The following is a 15,800-nucleotide window of genomic DNA, read 5'->3' as shown; positions in this document are numbered from 1 at the left end:
GTCCAGAGGAGGGACGGTGGTTTGGACATGTCCAGAGGAGGGACGGTCGTTTGGACATGTCCAGAGGAGGGACGGTGGTTTGGACATGTCCAGAGGAGGGACGGTGGTTAGGACATGTCCAGAGGAGGGACGGTGGTTAGGACATGTCCAGAGGAGGGACGGTGGTTAGGACATGTCCAGAGGAGGGACAGTAGGTTTATTGGTAGAAGGATGTTAGAGATGCAGCTGCAGGAAAAAGACAGAGGAGATACATGGATGCAGTTAGAGAGGACATGGAGGTAGATGGAGTGAGGACAGAGATGGAGGAGGACTCGCTGTAGAGACCCTGAAGAGGGAAAAGCAGAAAGAAGAAGAAGAAGAAGAAGAAGTAGATACCCTGTAGGCATCACATCGGGTGGAAGAAGACAAAGTCTGAACGTTGTAGAAACAAGTGTTTGTTTCAAAAGTCGCGGCAGCTCATAAGTTGTTTTGAACATTTTGTGTAAAATCTCAAAAAAACATGGAACTTGAACTGAAAAAAGAAACGGGTTAAGTCTCGGATCTTGTAGAAAAAATATGAACCAGGCACTTATTTGTGTTTAGGTTTTTATTTATAGATTTTTAATGTTGTCATTAGACACAACTGTTCGTGACAAATCCTGAAAGTTTGTTTTGTCAGAATCGTTTGAAACGCTCCGATAAACTCCCGTCAGCGCGTTCGATGCTCCTCAGGTGAAATCACCCCAAAGATAAACGTGTCCTGATCCGTGATTATCTGAAATTAATTCTTCTGTTCTGGTTTGATTTTCACCTCCAGCTCTTCTTGCAGTTCTTATCTTGGCACACCAGGTGGCGCTCCGGGTTTATATTTGAGAATCTGTCACCTCGCCCATTCACTGCCCAGAAAACAACAAAATTAAACCGTTTCAAAACACAAACTTTGTTTGGATCGTGGGAATATTTGGTCGAAACTCCACAAAACAAATAAATATTTTTTTAACGGCTGAATTGTGAAGTTTTTGTATTTTCATGTGAAAATAACGAAAGTTGATCAGAAAGCTGCAGCTTTGATTTTAAATAAAATTCTCCCGTTCTGTCTCGGAGCTGGAAGTCAGAGGTCGGTGTTAGTCGGGTCGGTTCGGCCCGGGTGGACCGACCAGCGGGTGTCGGTGCGACTCCACACAAACAAGTGAGTTTCTGTAAACATCTGCAGCTGTTTGTTTGCTGTTGTCGCCATGGTAACAGAGCAAGCCCCCAAACGTAAACGATCCGAGCTCCGTTTGGATCAGAACCCAAGGCCCGGTTCTTATCAGAACCAGGTTCAGGTCCAGCTCAGACTTCTTCTATAGAAGTGAATAGGTGTCAATGCAAAGTCTGAACTCACGTCTGTTAGCAAAATATCCCATGAGCCATTGAGTAGATTTGACTGAAACGCTCAGAATGGACGTCTGACTGACCCTCCTGCTGCCCTGGGGTCAAACTGGCCCCCGAGGTCTCTGTTTTGGCCTCAGCGCAGCAGGAGGCTGATCAAGTTCTGCAGTCAACCTAATTCAAGATGGCTGCCTCAGCTGTTCCACCTTAAACACAGAGGCTGAACTTTCAGGTCTCAGGAAACCGAGTCCCGATCCGTCCCGCTCCCCGTCCTCTGGTCAGCCTGTGGTCACAAGAACCGGGTCGTTTTGGGTTTTTGTTCCGAGCAGGACTTTGAGAGCCAACAGTCGAGACGCCGACCTGTCTGAAACCGGTCTGTCGTTGATCTGGCTCAGCGGCAGCCAATAGGAGCCCGGCTCTCTGCGGCGAGGAGGCTTTGATCTGTCGTGATGCCCGCCGGAGGAGGCGGAGCCTCTGCTCAGACCTTAACAGGATTATCCGTTTTATGAGAACGACTCGTTGGATCAAAGTTCTGTCCCCGTCTCATCTGAGCTGTTTCACAGACACTGAGCTTGTGTTCGGAGTGGTAGTAGCCGAGAGTCATCCCAGATTAAGCTTTAGCTCCGCCCCTTTTTTAAATGTGAAGCTTGTGGTTTAAAACTCCGTCCTGAAAGGCGGCAGGTGACGCACATTCCTTCAGACGTTTAATGAATAAACACATTTTGTTGCTCTTTAGGGTTTTAAGAGAGTTTAGGGACAACGTTATAGAAAAAGATTTTTGTTTAGTCTCGAGCCGATCGCCGTCGTTTCGTTTTATTTCTCTAAACGTGATCAGTTTGGGCTTGTTGAAGTGGAAACTGATTTTTTAAAAGTTCCACTCCTGGAAACGTTTGAGAACTTCAGCTTTAATGAAACATCTTGTCGGTAATCTGTCAGAAATAAAAAGTGGGATCCTCGTTGTGCGACTCGGAGCCCTGAAGGGCTGTTCTCCGCTCTGATTGGCTGCCGGGAGATTTTTTTTTTTTTTTTTACCCGGGCGCTCCGCCAAACTCAGCTGGCCGCCAACCAAACCCTCGGAGGCCGTCCGACCTCGTAATGAGATAATAACAACAATATGGTGGAACTGCGGCGAGCGCTGGAGGACCGCCATCCTCCTCCTTTTCTGGGTTCGACTCTGAAGGAGTCCTGCTTCTTAGGTCCTCCTGCTCCTCTGACTCAATCAGCATTTCTTTATCGAGCCTTTACAGCAGGACAGACGTTAAAACGAGCAGCAAGATCAAGACAAAAAGGTCAAGGTCAGCGATGGAGCGCAGGTCCTGAGGAAGCTGTTCTGCATATGGTCCGTTACACACCCGTTCAAAAAACTCTTACACAGCAATCCATAGCAAGGGACCAAACCAACAAAGATCATGTATAAGCTTTGACCTTGATTTGTGACCTTGACCTCAGAGCTGGGGTGATGAAATGTGGAACTTTCATCTAGTGATGTGTATGAAGTTTTGTTAAATTATCTTGAGCAGGTCAGACGTTATGGTCTGGACAAACAAAGACCTCAAATTGACCTTGAATTCTGACCTTGAAACTGCGGTGATGAAACAATTTTGGGACAATTTGGCTAGTGGTGGTGTAAGTGTTTAAAGATTTGTTAAATTATCTTGAGAGGTCAGAAGTTACGGCCCAGACAAGGCAAAACCTCGTTTTAACTTTGACCTTGATTCATGACCTTGAACCTGCTGTCATGAAACATTTTTGTGGCATGCTGGCTAGTGGTATAAATGTGTATAAAGTTTTGATGAATTGTCTTGAGGGATCAGAAGTTACGGTCCAGACAAGCCAAGACCTCGTTTTAACTTTGACCTTGATTCATGACCTTGAACCTGCTGTCACGAAACATTTTTGTGGCACGCTGGCTAGTCGTATAAATGTGTATAAAGTTTTTACAAATTGTCTTGAGGGATCAGAAGTTAAGGTCAAGAAAAGCCATTTTAATTTTGACCTTGATTCATGACCTTGAACCTGTTGTCACGAAACATTTTTTGTGGCACGCTGGCTAGTCGTATAAATGTGTATAAAGTTTTGACAAGTTGTCTTGAGGGATCAGAAGTTACAGTCAAGAAAAGCCATTTTAATTTTGACCTTGATTCATGACCTTGAACCTGTTGTCATGAAACATATTTGTGGCACGCTGGCTAGTGGTATAAATGTGTATAAAGTTTTGACGAATTGTCTTGACGGATCAGAAGTTACGGTCCAAACAAGCCAAGACCTCGTTTTAACTTTGACCTTGATTCATGACCTTGAACCTGACGTGGTGAAAATGCAACTGTTTGTCTAGTCATGATTCATATGTGTGTGTGTGTGTGCACTTTTGTTAAAATATCTTGAGCTGATCAAAACTTGTGGTCCTGGTTTTAACATTGACCTTGATTTGTGACCTTGACCTTCATTAGGGGTGATGAAGACTATGAGATGTGCTGTCCAGTGATATTTGCATCACTGATCTATCCTGAGGGAATCTTTGAACTCATCAGTGTTTGTAGCTGAAACACGAAGTCGTCGCATTTCTTTATTTTTTTATTAAACTGAAATAAATGAGACGAAGCAGAAAAAAAACATTCGTGGAACTTTAGATGTTTTTTTAATTTTTATTGGCAGTGAATTTATCAAACACAGGTTCATATCGTAACATTTTCTCTTTAAAAAGTAAATTGAATATAAGCTGGAAGATTGATTTTTCTGCTCATGCAGCACAGGCAAAGAGGCCCGATGACCTTTGACCTCCGTTGGGCCAATCAGATAAATGCATTTGACTTTATAAGCATCCAATAAGAAAATAGAAAAACAGATTTTTTTTTTTGATAGAATATGCAGATAATTTGACGTAGAAAAACATTTTCTGAGCTTCTTTCTGTAAATCTTCTCTTTTTATAACTTTTAATGCCACAAACAGGAACTTCCTCCTCACAGGAACGAAGGTGAACCAGAACTCACAGGACTACAGGGACCAGAATGCATTGTGATGCAAGGAAAACAACAACTACAGCGTACAACAACAACAAACATCAGACGTTACATCTCGTGTGAGCGTTTTCTTTTAAAAACAGAAATGGCACGAACGAAATGGAAAAATGTCTTTTCTTCTTTTTCTCGTCGACTCTGAAACGTTTCCTTCGATTTGTTTCCGTCGTTCTCCACAGGAGTCGCGTTACATTTCCCGTCACAGTGCCGTTTGTTTTAATATACTGCATTTCCCAGCATGCCCCTTGCTCGTCCACGCACAAGGACACGCTACCCCCCCCGGCAGGAGGGGGCGATATGAGGTGATGAAGACGACACGAGGTTTGACTTGGAGCTTCGCCTCGACGCTGCGATTAAAAGTTCAGCACCGGTTTGAGGAGAAAGGCCATGAATCGATCGCTTCGCTTGTGTTTCGAGCAGAACATTCATTTTAATTTTTGTACAACAAACGTTAGAAAATAAAAAGACTCCTCCCCATTTGACTGAGCTTCGGCTGCTGTAAGTCCCCCCCCCCCCCCACCCGAGCCGAAGAAATCGAAGAAGCATCGATAGAAAAGTTTATCAAGAGTCTTTGGCTGATTTTCAGGAAGTAAAGGCCGTCGGCTGAAGAGAAGCTCAGCGCTGCGCGGGTTTGACTCTCGTTTGTGTCGTGTCGCAGTCGGATACGAGCCGCAGCTCCACCGTCCTGCTGCCCTGGGGTTCAGCGAGGCCTCGGAGCTCACCCTGGGGTCTTGTTGGCTGTGCTGAGCCGAGGGCAGCAGGAGGGTTTTAATCAAAAACACTAAAACTTGAAGAGTTTGGTGTCGTTTCCAAGAAGCTACAAACCTGGATGGTTTAATTTACTCCAGATTATTTTATCCTCCCAGATTAAAACCAGCAGAAACAACTTTTCCAGATTCAGAAAACTTCACTGCGACGTCAGATTAACAGATTTCCTGAGTTGTGTTGGATTAAACGTGAACCGAGCATGTGGTTTAATAAATTACATGATTGTTATCATAAACGTTTTGTTGCGACGTTGTGGGATTAAGCTCAGCGTTGGATTAGCGAGCAGGAGAATAAACGGCTTTGAGATATTTTTCCTGCAGGTTCCAACCTTTCAAACCGCCCGGCGCTCCTAAAATCAACCCCGAGCTGCTTCCAAACAAACACCGAACATAATCCCGTGACGTTCTGGAGCGGAGGTCTTCAGCTGATCCAGTCCCTCCTGGTCCTCCACCCAAAAACTGCACAAGCATCTCGCCAGTCATCCGCTGGTGGAGCCATGTGGAGTTTGGCAGCACGGCGGCCCAGTGGTTAGCACTGTTGCCTCACAGCAAGAAGGTCCTGGGTTCAATCCCCGGTTGGACCTGGGGTCTTTGTGTGGAGTTAGCATGTTCTTCTCGTGCATGCGTGGGTTTCCTCCCACAGATCAAAAACATGCATGTTAGTCCGCCTTCAAGAGAGATCTGTGATCTCAGTGGGATTTTCACGGTTAAATAAATGTTAACAACAACAAGAATTGCTTCCCGTTGCCTCGGTAACGTGTCCGTTTGTCCTCCATTCCATGAGTTGTCCTTTTCACAGTTATCAACGCGCAGATTCACCGCGCGCCAACAAGGTTCATCGCTCGGCTCCAGAGTTTTGGTCCTTCACGTCTGCTGTTAACTTTTATAAATTGGTTTTATCGGTAGTTAACGTTGGAGAATCACAGAATGACTGCAGAGACGCTGACGGGGACTAAATGCGTTTCCACCAACAGGAAGTAGGCAAGCAGCTATCTGGACCACAATGCATTGCAAGATGGACAAAGTCAGAGAGGCCAGACGGAGACGGTTTAGACATGCCCAGAGGAGGAACAGTGGGTTGGACATGTCCAGAGGAGGAACAGTGGGTTGGACATGTCCAGAGGTGGGACAGTGGGTTGGACATGTCCAGAGGTGGGTTGGACATGTCCAGAGGAGGGACGGTGGGTTGAACATGTCCAGAGGTGGGTTGGACATGTCCAGAGGAGGGACAGTGGGTTGGACATGTCCAGAGGTGGGTTGGACATGTCCAGAGGTGGGACGGTGGGTTGGACATGTCCAGAGGAGGGACGGTGGGTTGGACATGTCCAGAGGTGGGTTGGACATGTCCAGAAGTGGGACGGTGGGTTGGACATGTCCAGAGGTGGGTTGGACATGTCCAGAGGAGGGACGGTGGGTTGGACATGTCCAGAGGAGGGACGGTGGGTTGGACATGTCCAGAGGTGGGTTGGACATGTCCAGAGGAGGGACAGTGGTTTGGACATGTCCAGAGGAGGGACAGTGGGTTGGACATGTCCAGAGGAGGGACAGTGGGTTGGACATGTCCAGAGGAGGGACGGTGGGTGTACTGGTAGAAGGATGTTAGAAAGTAGCAGGAAAAAGACAAATGAGATAAATGGATGCAGCTAGAGGGGACATGGAGGTACCGTACTTTCCGCCGTACAAGTCGCATCAGTTCAAAAATGTCTAATAAAGTGGGAAAAAAACATCAACGTGTCGCTTCGCCGTATAAGTCGCATCTATTACGCGTCACCGCTGACAACCTGGAAACGTGGGCCGGTGTTGTGCCAAAAATCGATTGGCTGCCAAATGACGGCAGTGGGAGCGTGCACGGGAGGACTTTAACAAGAATTTAACAAGATTAACACTTAAAAACATTTATTTGTTTGCTCGACGTTATAACAAAGGTGCATCTCAGTTGAACTTTTACTTATTAAATTCACTTTAATGGTCAAATCAGCTGCAACTCTCCTGGGCGTCACGGTGAAATGAAGCTGATTTGATGTTTGATCCACGAGTTCTGGAGCGAGACGAAGATGTCTTGTACGGCAAGCCAAGTGTCTCATTAATAGCCACTTTTACCTATTAAGGAGACACTTGGCTTGCCATATTAGTCGAGGGCCCTCTAGCGGCTGAAAATGGTAGTGTTCAATATTTTCCACGTCAGAATGAATGAAATCATCAGATCTCGGTCACGAATTGGTTATAAATATGGAAAATAAATACTTTGCTGTATATGTTGTAGGTCATGCTAATTTATGCAAAAAACTGTGACTTATACAGCGAAATGTACGGTAGTTGGAGTGAGGACAGAGAGAAGACACAGGACAGAGTGCGATGGAGAATTCCTCCCTAAGAGGGAACAGCCGAAAGAAGAACGCATCGCAAATTACCAACACTGAGCATTAGTAACTGTAAAAGACTTTCCAGTTCAGGACTCAGTCCAGCTCAGGCTCAGGTCTGGACCCTCTAAAAACATGAGGTCTTGGCGTCTTGCTTCCAGGACTCGAGGTCCCAATCTGCACCTGAACCCCAGAACTCTTAGGCGGAGTCCATCTCGTTGAACCACTCAAAGGATCACCGTCTGCGTGCGCTAACAATGCTAACTGCACGTAGCCGTATGCTAACTGCACGTAGCCGTATGCTAACTGCACGTAGCCGTATGCTAACTGCACGTAGCCGTATGCTAACTGCACGTAGCCATATGCTAACACGGCTTCTTGACGACGGGCTCTGTCCTCGGGTCAAACGTCCTCCCTGAAACAGTTTGAGGATCTAAAAGATCCAACTAGTTTTAGTTCTGTTTGGTTAAAAAAGTTCAGTTTATTATTTTTACTAACAAATATCACAACTTCTTGTTTTAAGGACTAAATTTTACACATGATTGAGTCAGAGCTGCGTTTTAGTTTTTAATCCTAGGAGCTTTTCCAGATTTTAACCCCAGTGTTGTTTCTGTAAACGCTCCTTGAACAGAACCTGGGTTGTTGTCCCTCGGACGGAGGCGGCGGCTCGTAGCGACTGTAACTGTGATTTAAAGATGGACGACTCTGGGTTGGACCGCGCTGGGATGAAGCTGCTGGGATGTTCGGAGCGGTTCCGTTCTCGGTGGTGTTCATGCAGACCGGATGATGGAAGCTGAGGGGGATTTCAGTCTGACGGGTTTCAGGATCGTCGAGCTGGACTCCACTGACGGCCATTTTCCTCAGGTGAAACTTGATATCTCTCAGAACCGGCTATTAAAGACCACATTGGTGTTTTAACGTAGCTAGTTGCTAATTTCACGACAGTTTTAGTACAAAAGGTGCAAAAAAGAAATTAATAACCCTCACAGGAAATAAATTTCAACCATATTTTCTTTAAATTGATAGTTTTTACAATAAATGACCAAATTTACTCACCCAAACTTTGATCATAATTAGTCATAAGACTCTTTTACAAGTCGTTTAAGACAAATTATTGAATCCTCACCTGCAGCTTGAACGCAAAACGTGATAAAAAAAGAGAAATATTTCTTAAACCAGGCAAAAAGGAAACTAAAAAAAAACTATTGTTAAATGTTCATCTTCTTTGGAGTCAAATGGATTCAAGATGGCCGCCACAGCAGAGCAATTATTCAGTTTAGCAAAAACGAAGCGCAGTTGTAAACAAAACCAAAAAACATTGGTAAAGTATGTTTTTTCAAACCAGTAAGCTTCATTTGGATAAAGAGATTAAAGAACCTCCTGCTGCCCTTGGGTCAAAACGAGCCACGAGGCCTTTGTGCTAAGACTGAAGCCTTGTGGGCCATTTTGACCCAAGGGCAGCAGGAGGGTTAGTTAATGATTTAGGGCCTGATGTTTTGTTTAAAAGCCTTTAAAGTTTTTATCAGATTATAATTTTTGACCCCTAAGGAGCAGCACGAGTCCAAACGACGACACGACTGAGTTTTGTTTGAACTTTTAATCTGAAAAACATTTTTTAGACCCCTCCCATCTCTCTGCTGCGTTCAGGAACATGTTAAAGCACCAACGTGGCCTTCAGGTTCTGCTTCCATTAAAGCGTTAAAAGTCCCTACTCATAATAACTTAAGTCTAAATCCCAGAAGCTGAACGGCGTTCAGGTGAGAACTGGTTTAATCCAGGCGGGCGTTTGAACGTGGGGTCAGCGGAGTCTCAGCTCGTGGATCTGGTTCAGTTTTTATTTGCAGGAACTCCCAAGTGGAGTCGATCCGCTGCTCCTGATCTGTGTCCTGAAGAGGGGTGGAGGTCAGGGAGCGGATTGGAGGAGGAGGAGGTGGTGCTACGAGGAGGCGAGTTCGAGGATGAGGAGCAGGGCCAGCAACGTGACGGCGGAGGGCAGAGCGAGGCCGCTGCCGCCGCCGGTGGTGTCGTCGGTCAGGAACGGCTCCGGAGACTCGTAGATGGAGTCGTCTGGAAGAGGAGAGACAGAAACTGTTAAAACTGACAAATGGACCAAGTTTCATGTGTGTTAGCACAACGCCAAGGCGGAAAGACATCAGCAATGACCTCAGAGAAGCAGCTGTCGCAGCCCATCGGTCTTGAAGGGTCAAAGGTCATTTGAAGTTCATCGTTCTACAGAAAGTTTACTCACAAGCGGAAATCATTTAGGACAGCTGGAGATTTTACCAAACTCACCCTGAAGGTCAGACTGTGCAATGCTCAAAAATGAGCTCCATCTTAGACTCTACAGGTCTAAGTTATCAAGGTACAGGTCAAAGGTCATGCCAGGACGATAAGAAAACGTTGGAACAACTCGGGTTTGTAAAGTATCAGCTGAAGGAACCATAACGTTTAGATGTTTCAGCTCCTGCAGGGTCCCACCGCCAGCGAACTCACGAGTTCACACGGTGATTGTTTTACACCAGACACAACCTGGACTCAAACCTAAGACCGTGCCACTGACCACTGAGCTACCGTGGCCTCCACCAAGAAGATTATATTTAACCACGGTGAAGGCTACAGGACCATCTCCATGCAGGTTCATGTTCCTCTCGTCTCCGCTGACGAGATCTTTAAAAGTTTAAATGAATCCAACCTCTCGGGAGGTGAACGCAAGAGAAGATGCGACCCCAGGATGATCAGATGGTAGAAGAAGAGTTCTCTAAAACCATTTAAGCCAAACTCCATGGAGGAAGACCCAGGAGGACTCTGCCAAAGTCCATGTCCCCAGAGTCCTCCAGGACTGATGAGACAAAGCTGGAGCTTCTTGGCCCCAACAGGTTTTTTAATGTTCAGGGAAGGGAACCAACAACTTTATCAGTGTCTAGCAGCTGTCAGCACGGTGGTGGAGGGCTGATGGTTTGGGCTCCTGTCAATCACTGGGTGGACCAGGACCTCCGCTGTAGACCAAACGGTTCTGGTTCAGATGCAAGTCCATCTGTGCAACAGCTGAAGTTTGGTCCAAACTGGGTCCAACAGGACCATGATCCCAAACCCAGCAGCTGATCTACAGCAGAACGGCCCAGTCAGAATCCAGAACCTCAGCCTGACTGGCTCACCTTCAGAGAGCTGAGCAGAAACCAACAGAGTGGGCCAGAACTCCTCCACAACCATGAGAGACGGAGTTCTGCTGCTGGACCTGGACCCGGTTCTTTATGCAACCACCTGCTCTCCTGAGATGATGTGGACATAACTCCGGGACCAAATCTTGTTTCTGGTCTTGATTCCTGAAACCTTTTCATCGTGGCCGCCTGTAAATCTTTTAAAGTCCCGGCTGTGATCCGGTAAATCAGTGAGTGACAGAACCAGCCGGCTCTCTTGTATAAGCCCGTAATGAGTGTTAAAGCTGTCATCTGCTCGGAGTCGCAGGCCGCAGTGGACAAGTGGAACAGAACCAGAACCACCGTCTTATAAAAGCTTAGAGCTGAAACGGGTCGTCTGGCCAGAAGCTCGTCGCTGTAGTTCGGAGTTGAACGATGTAAAATGTCACGTTTAGCATCAGTCGGTCAAAAACGAGTCGACTCATCGATCCGCTGCACTTTTTATCAATAATTCTTCACGTGAAGTTCTACGGCCCAGAGAGTCCGATCGGTGGACCGCAGGTTCGATTCCAACATTCCTCAGAAAGAATTATTGTTGTCAACCACAAAAAATGTGCAATCGTGTCACTGCCTGTTAGCAAAATATCCCAGGAAACCACTGTACAGATACAACCACTAGGCTAAGTCAGGTGCGTTGGAGCAGGGGAAACAGGTAAAACATGCAGGTTGGTGGCCCGCAAGGACCAGGATTGGACGGCCCTGGTTTAGCCTCGTGGTTTCCCACTGCTGGAGACTCATTGTGAGGAAATGAGTGAATTGCGTTTGCAACCTGTCCAACGGTTGATCTACTGGAGTACAGTTTTAAAAGAAAACTGGTTCCAAATGTAAGCAACAGGACTGCGTCCGTGTCCCTCAGGCCCGTTCACACCCAGCGTCTGAAAACTGAGCTCTTCTGTTGATTGGGGAACGTTACACAGCAACTCCATTATCGCAAATAAACCCGCCGTAGTTTCCATGCCAGGCCACTAGATGGAGCTGTGATCGTTGTGTTTGGACGACTCTTCAGTTTCAACCATGAAACGGTTTCGTTCTAGGTTGGTGAAGACACGAACTCTGGTTTGGACCAACAATGAGGTTGGGCTTCTGCTGAACGTCCGTCCATCCATCCATTATCTTCCGCTTATTCCGAAGTCGGGTCGCGGGGGCAGCAGCTTGAGTAGAAAGGCCCAAACAGCTCTCTCCACAGCCTCTTCCAGCTCTTCTGGGAGGATTCCAAGGTGTTCCCAGGCCAACCGAGAGACATAGTCTCTCTAGCGTGTCCGGGGTCTTCCCCGGGGTCTCCTCCCAGTTGGACATGCCCGAAGAACCTCCCTAGGGAGACTCCCAGGGAGCATCCTTACCAGATGCCTGAACCACCTCAACTGGCTCCTCTCGACGTGGAGGACCCGCGGTTCTACTCTGAGTCTCTCCTGATAACTGAACTTCTCACCCTGTCTCTAAGGGAGAGTCCAGCTACCCTGCAGAGGAACCTCATTTCAACCTCCTGTATCCACGATCTCATTCTTTCAGTCTCTACTCAGAGTTCATGACCAGAGGTGAGGGAGGAACGTAGACCGACCGGTAAACAGAGAGCTTTGCCTTAAAGCTCAGCTCCCTCTTCACCACAACGGACCGGTACAGAGTCCGCAATACTGCAGATGCTGCACTAATCCATCTATCAATCTCATGCTTCATTTTTCCCTCACTCATGAACAAAACCCTGACATAGTTGAACTCCTCCACTTGAGGCAGAGCCTCACCCTCGACCTGAAGAGAACGATCCACTGTTTTCTGGTTGAGGACCACGGCCTCATATTTGGAGGTGCTGGTTCTCATCCCAGCTGCGAACCGCTCCAGTGAGAGCTGAAGATCACGGCACGATGACGCCAACAGGACCACATCATCTGCTGAACGTGACTTTAAATAAACCAGAGTATTGTCAGACTTGGCAGCGCTAACAGCATTCGGCTAGCTTCCATTGTTACCGTTGTCGATTCGCCTGTAGTGCACGTGTGTGACTTCACTTAAGTTGCAGTTTCCCTTAAACCGGTTCAGTTTCCAAAAAACCCCCACTCTGAAACCTGGATTCAAAAAGCTTCAGCGTCAGATCAAACAACCGCTGCCGTCGTGTAAACGGGACCGCCGACCTACTGATCGCAGCGCCGGGAGTTCACCTTAAAGCCAAGATCTCATCGGATGCAGCTGCGGGTTTTGGATTACAACCACGTGCACAAAGATTCTGACATTTCTGGTGAATTCAATCGACTCTGAGATTTTAAACATGTTCAAAAAGGACTTCTTCCTCAAAAAGTTGGTCTACACGGGCGACTGGAACCAGCCTGAAGTTATTTCTGGGAATCACGGTGATGAAACTGAGAAATTATTTTGCAGTTACACAAACCGACACACCAGTTTGGCTCAAACATTTTCCTGCTATATAAATAATATATATTATATAATAAAACTTAGCCGGCAGAAAGTAAAATGTAAATTCTTGTCCTGATGCAAACAAAAGCCTGTATTTATCAGTTACCCTCCTGCTGCTCTTGGATCAAACGGTCTTCGAGGCCTCTGTTTTAAAACAGTCATTTTGACCCAAGGGCAGCGGGAGGGTAACTGACTGTCAAAGGATCCAAACCTCCTGCTTGTCGGACAGATTTTAGGGAGAATATTTTACTGCTCATTTTAATATTTAGATTCTTTTTCGCAGAACGAAGCTTCGTTAGCCGGACGGAGAGCTTCCAGCTGATGACGACAGACGTGTTGGAATCAGATAAAATCTCAAAGAGCTTCAAGAGCGAGGAGGAAGTGTTTAACGCCTTCGCTCTGACAGCTGAGAGGCTTCACACTTCCCCGGCTTCAAAATGACATTTACAGGTTTTTCACGACGGAGGAGATTAATGAGCTCTTCACACGGCGGCTGGAGATGATTTTAAACCGTTAACGACCTAAATATTACATATAAATTAACCTTTTGAGAATAATTACATGAACTAATCAAGTGCAAAACGACACAGGTTTCATTCGTCTTTTTAAAAACAATTTGTCTTCGTGCTGCGGAGCATCTCCACCTATTGGATCCTGTCAGGTTTTTTTTGTTTAAAGAGATCAGTGACTCGTTAGATTTGCTTCAGCTATAAAAACAGGACTCTAAAACACTGTAGGCTCTTTAGTTTTTATATAATTTCACACGGACGTCGCCATGTCCATGCCGCAATGAATTCTGGGTAAATGACGTAGATAGGTGGCTCTGGTGCGAGCTCCATCCAGATGGAAACTGTCTGACGTTCAGCAGTTTAATTAGACTCAACCTGAAAATGATGAAGACCAATCGATGAAGAGGAGAGCTGCCGTTTGTGCTGCTGATGAGAGAGACGATGCTGCACAGAGCTCCGCTCTCCGTCACAACGAGCATCGCGATCAAAACATGCTCATTTGTATTAAAATAATGTGTTACACATTATACCAGGATAAAGATTGAAAGATATTTGTTGTCACCTTGTCACTGTTCCGCTCGTTCTAATTTGGTGTGTGGGGTTCTGGAGCCGAGGTAAAGCCAAATTTGGTTCCACCCTGACCACAGTGCAATACTGTTCACAACAACGATTAGCACACAAGCACACGTTACTCACGAGGAGTGCACATGAGTGACAACAGTCTGGTGCCGTATGGATGAGGGATGGACCGAAGGGGTTTTTGGTACCAAGCCTCAGCTTTAGCCTGTTAGCTCCAGGGCTAATACAAATGGCGTTAGCACCAAAGCTAATATATACGACATTATCTTCAACGCTAATAGCATTAGCTCCAGAGCTAAAATATATATATATATATATGGCTTCAGAACTAATATATATGGCATTAGCTCCAGAGCTTGTAAACTAAACATTCCAAGTTGATCACATTTGATTGTTTCAACCCATATAATGTGCATATCGGCATAAGGACTAATGCAAAATATCATATTGTCAAACTTTATAACTTTTTAGCCTCGACTCCTTGTGCTTTAATTGTCACTGCAACCTATGTACGCCATTATCCCAGAATGCAGTTCACCAGTAAAAAATGTTGACAGCCAATGTAATAAACTTAATTATTAAATGCAATTAGACTTTCAGATGTCACAACTTTTAGTAGAATATGAAAATAACATTAAAGACAACATGTAATCAAAAAGCTGTAGAACTACTTGAAAATGACTGAAATATTCCAGTAAATACTTGAAACTTGCACATTTTAAATGAGTTTTTAAAGCATTGCAATCTTTAACAACCTGATTTTCTAACGTTCATCTACCTCAATTCTGAGTAGCTATCCTTAAATGACTTGTAAATCTAGAAAACCTTTAAGGAAAACATTTGCAGACTACCACCCCCTTCAGTCCTGGAGAGTTTTTGATCCTTTAACTCAGAAAACAACTACATCCTAGCTGAAAGTTGTTTTTTGAAAAAGCACTCTGTGCCAAACGAGCTCTGCGGTGTATAATGGAGCCACAGACTTTCAGTAAATTGAATGTAAACACGGTGAAAAATGGCTGAGATAAGAACAAAACACTCACTGGATGGTTTGACGTAGATTTTGAGTTTCAGACAAGGTTTCCCAGCCAGGTTCGGATGTGGAGACGCTGCAGAAGAAACAAAGACGGTTAGTCTCCTACCAAACCTCCCAACAGCAAGGCTTCACATGAAAAGGCTTTTAGGGTATTAAACAAAAATATATTTATATGTTTTAACGTTCTCTGAAAATTCTCTGTAAACTGACTAGATTAAATTTTGTTTTGATGCGTTTACAAAAAGGATCTATACCAAACCAGCTAAGGTGGTCCACGCTTCAACATGGGTCAGAATGAGCTCATGAAAAAACAGATTTTTCTCATAATTGAGATTTACGTAAAAATGAGTCAATGACGACGCCATCGATAAATCCCAGTAAGTAAAATATAATCTTCCTTATTTACCTTTAAATCAAAGATTGGTAACTCTCCCAGACCAACCAAGAGACACAAGGCTCATTCATAAAACTGTTTTTAGAAATGGCTCCATGGACCGGTCCGTTTGGCCATTCACAACCCACAGAAGAAGCCGTGCACGGATGAAGCGGGCCACGGATGAAGCGGGCCACGGATGAAGCCG

At 45.5% G+C, this 15,800-nt stretch overlaps 1 protein-coding gene across 1 annotated transcript in view; it reads right to left on the bottom strand.

Annotated features, from left to right (window-relative positions):
- Window positions 1-8,986: 8,986 nt before the first annotated feature.
- The window catches only part of LOC119430396 (ephrin-A2-like), a 29,214-nt gene continuing 22,400 nt past the window's right edge, over window positions 8,987-15,800 (bottom strand). The window contains exons 3-4 of the mRNA XM_037697801.1: window positions 15,227-15,292; window positions 8,987-9,562 (exon numbers count right to left, since the gene is read on the bottom strand). Of these exons, the coding sequence (XP_037553729.1) occupies window positions 9,432-9,562; window positions 15,227-15,292 (197 nt within the window). The 3' untranslated portion in view covers window positions 8,987-9,431. The remainder of the gene's footprint in view (window positions 9,563-15,226; window positions 15,293-15,800) is intronic.

Source organism: Nematolebias whitei, chromosome 3, assembly GCF_014905685.2.
Source record: "Nematolebias whitei isolate Nwh7 chromosome 3, NemWhi1, whole genome shotgun sequence".
Taxonomy (NCBI): domain Eukaryota; kingdom Metazoa; phylum Chordata; class Actinopteri; order Cyprinodontiformes; family Rivulidae; genus Nematolebias; species Nematolebias whitei.
Note: the sequence above shows the minus strand (reverse complement) of the source record. Positions and strands in the feature narration are given on the sequence as shown.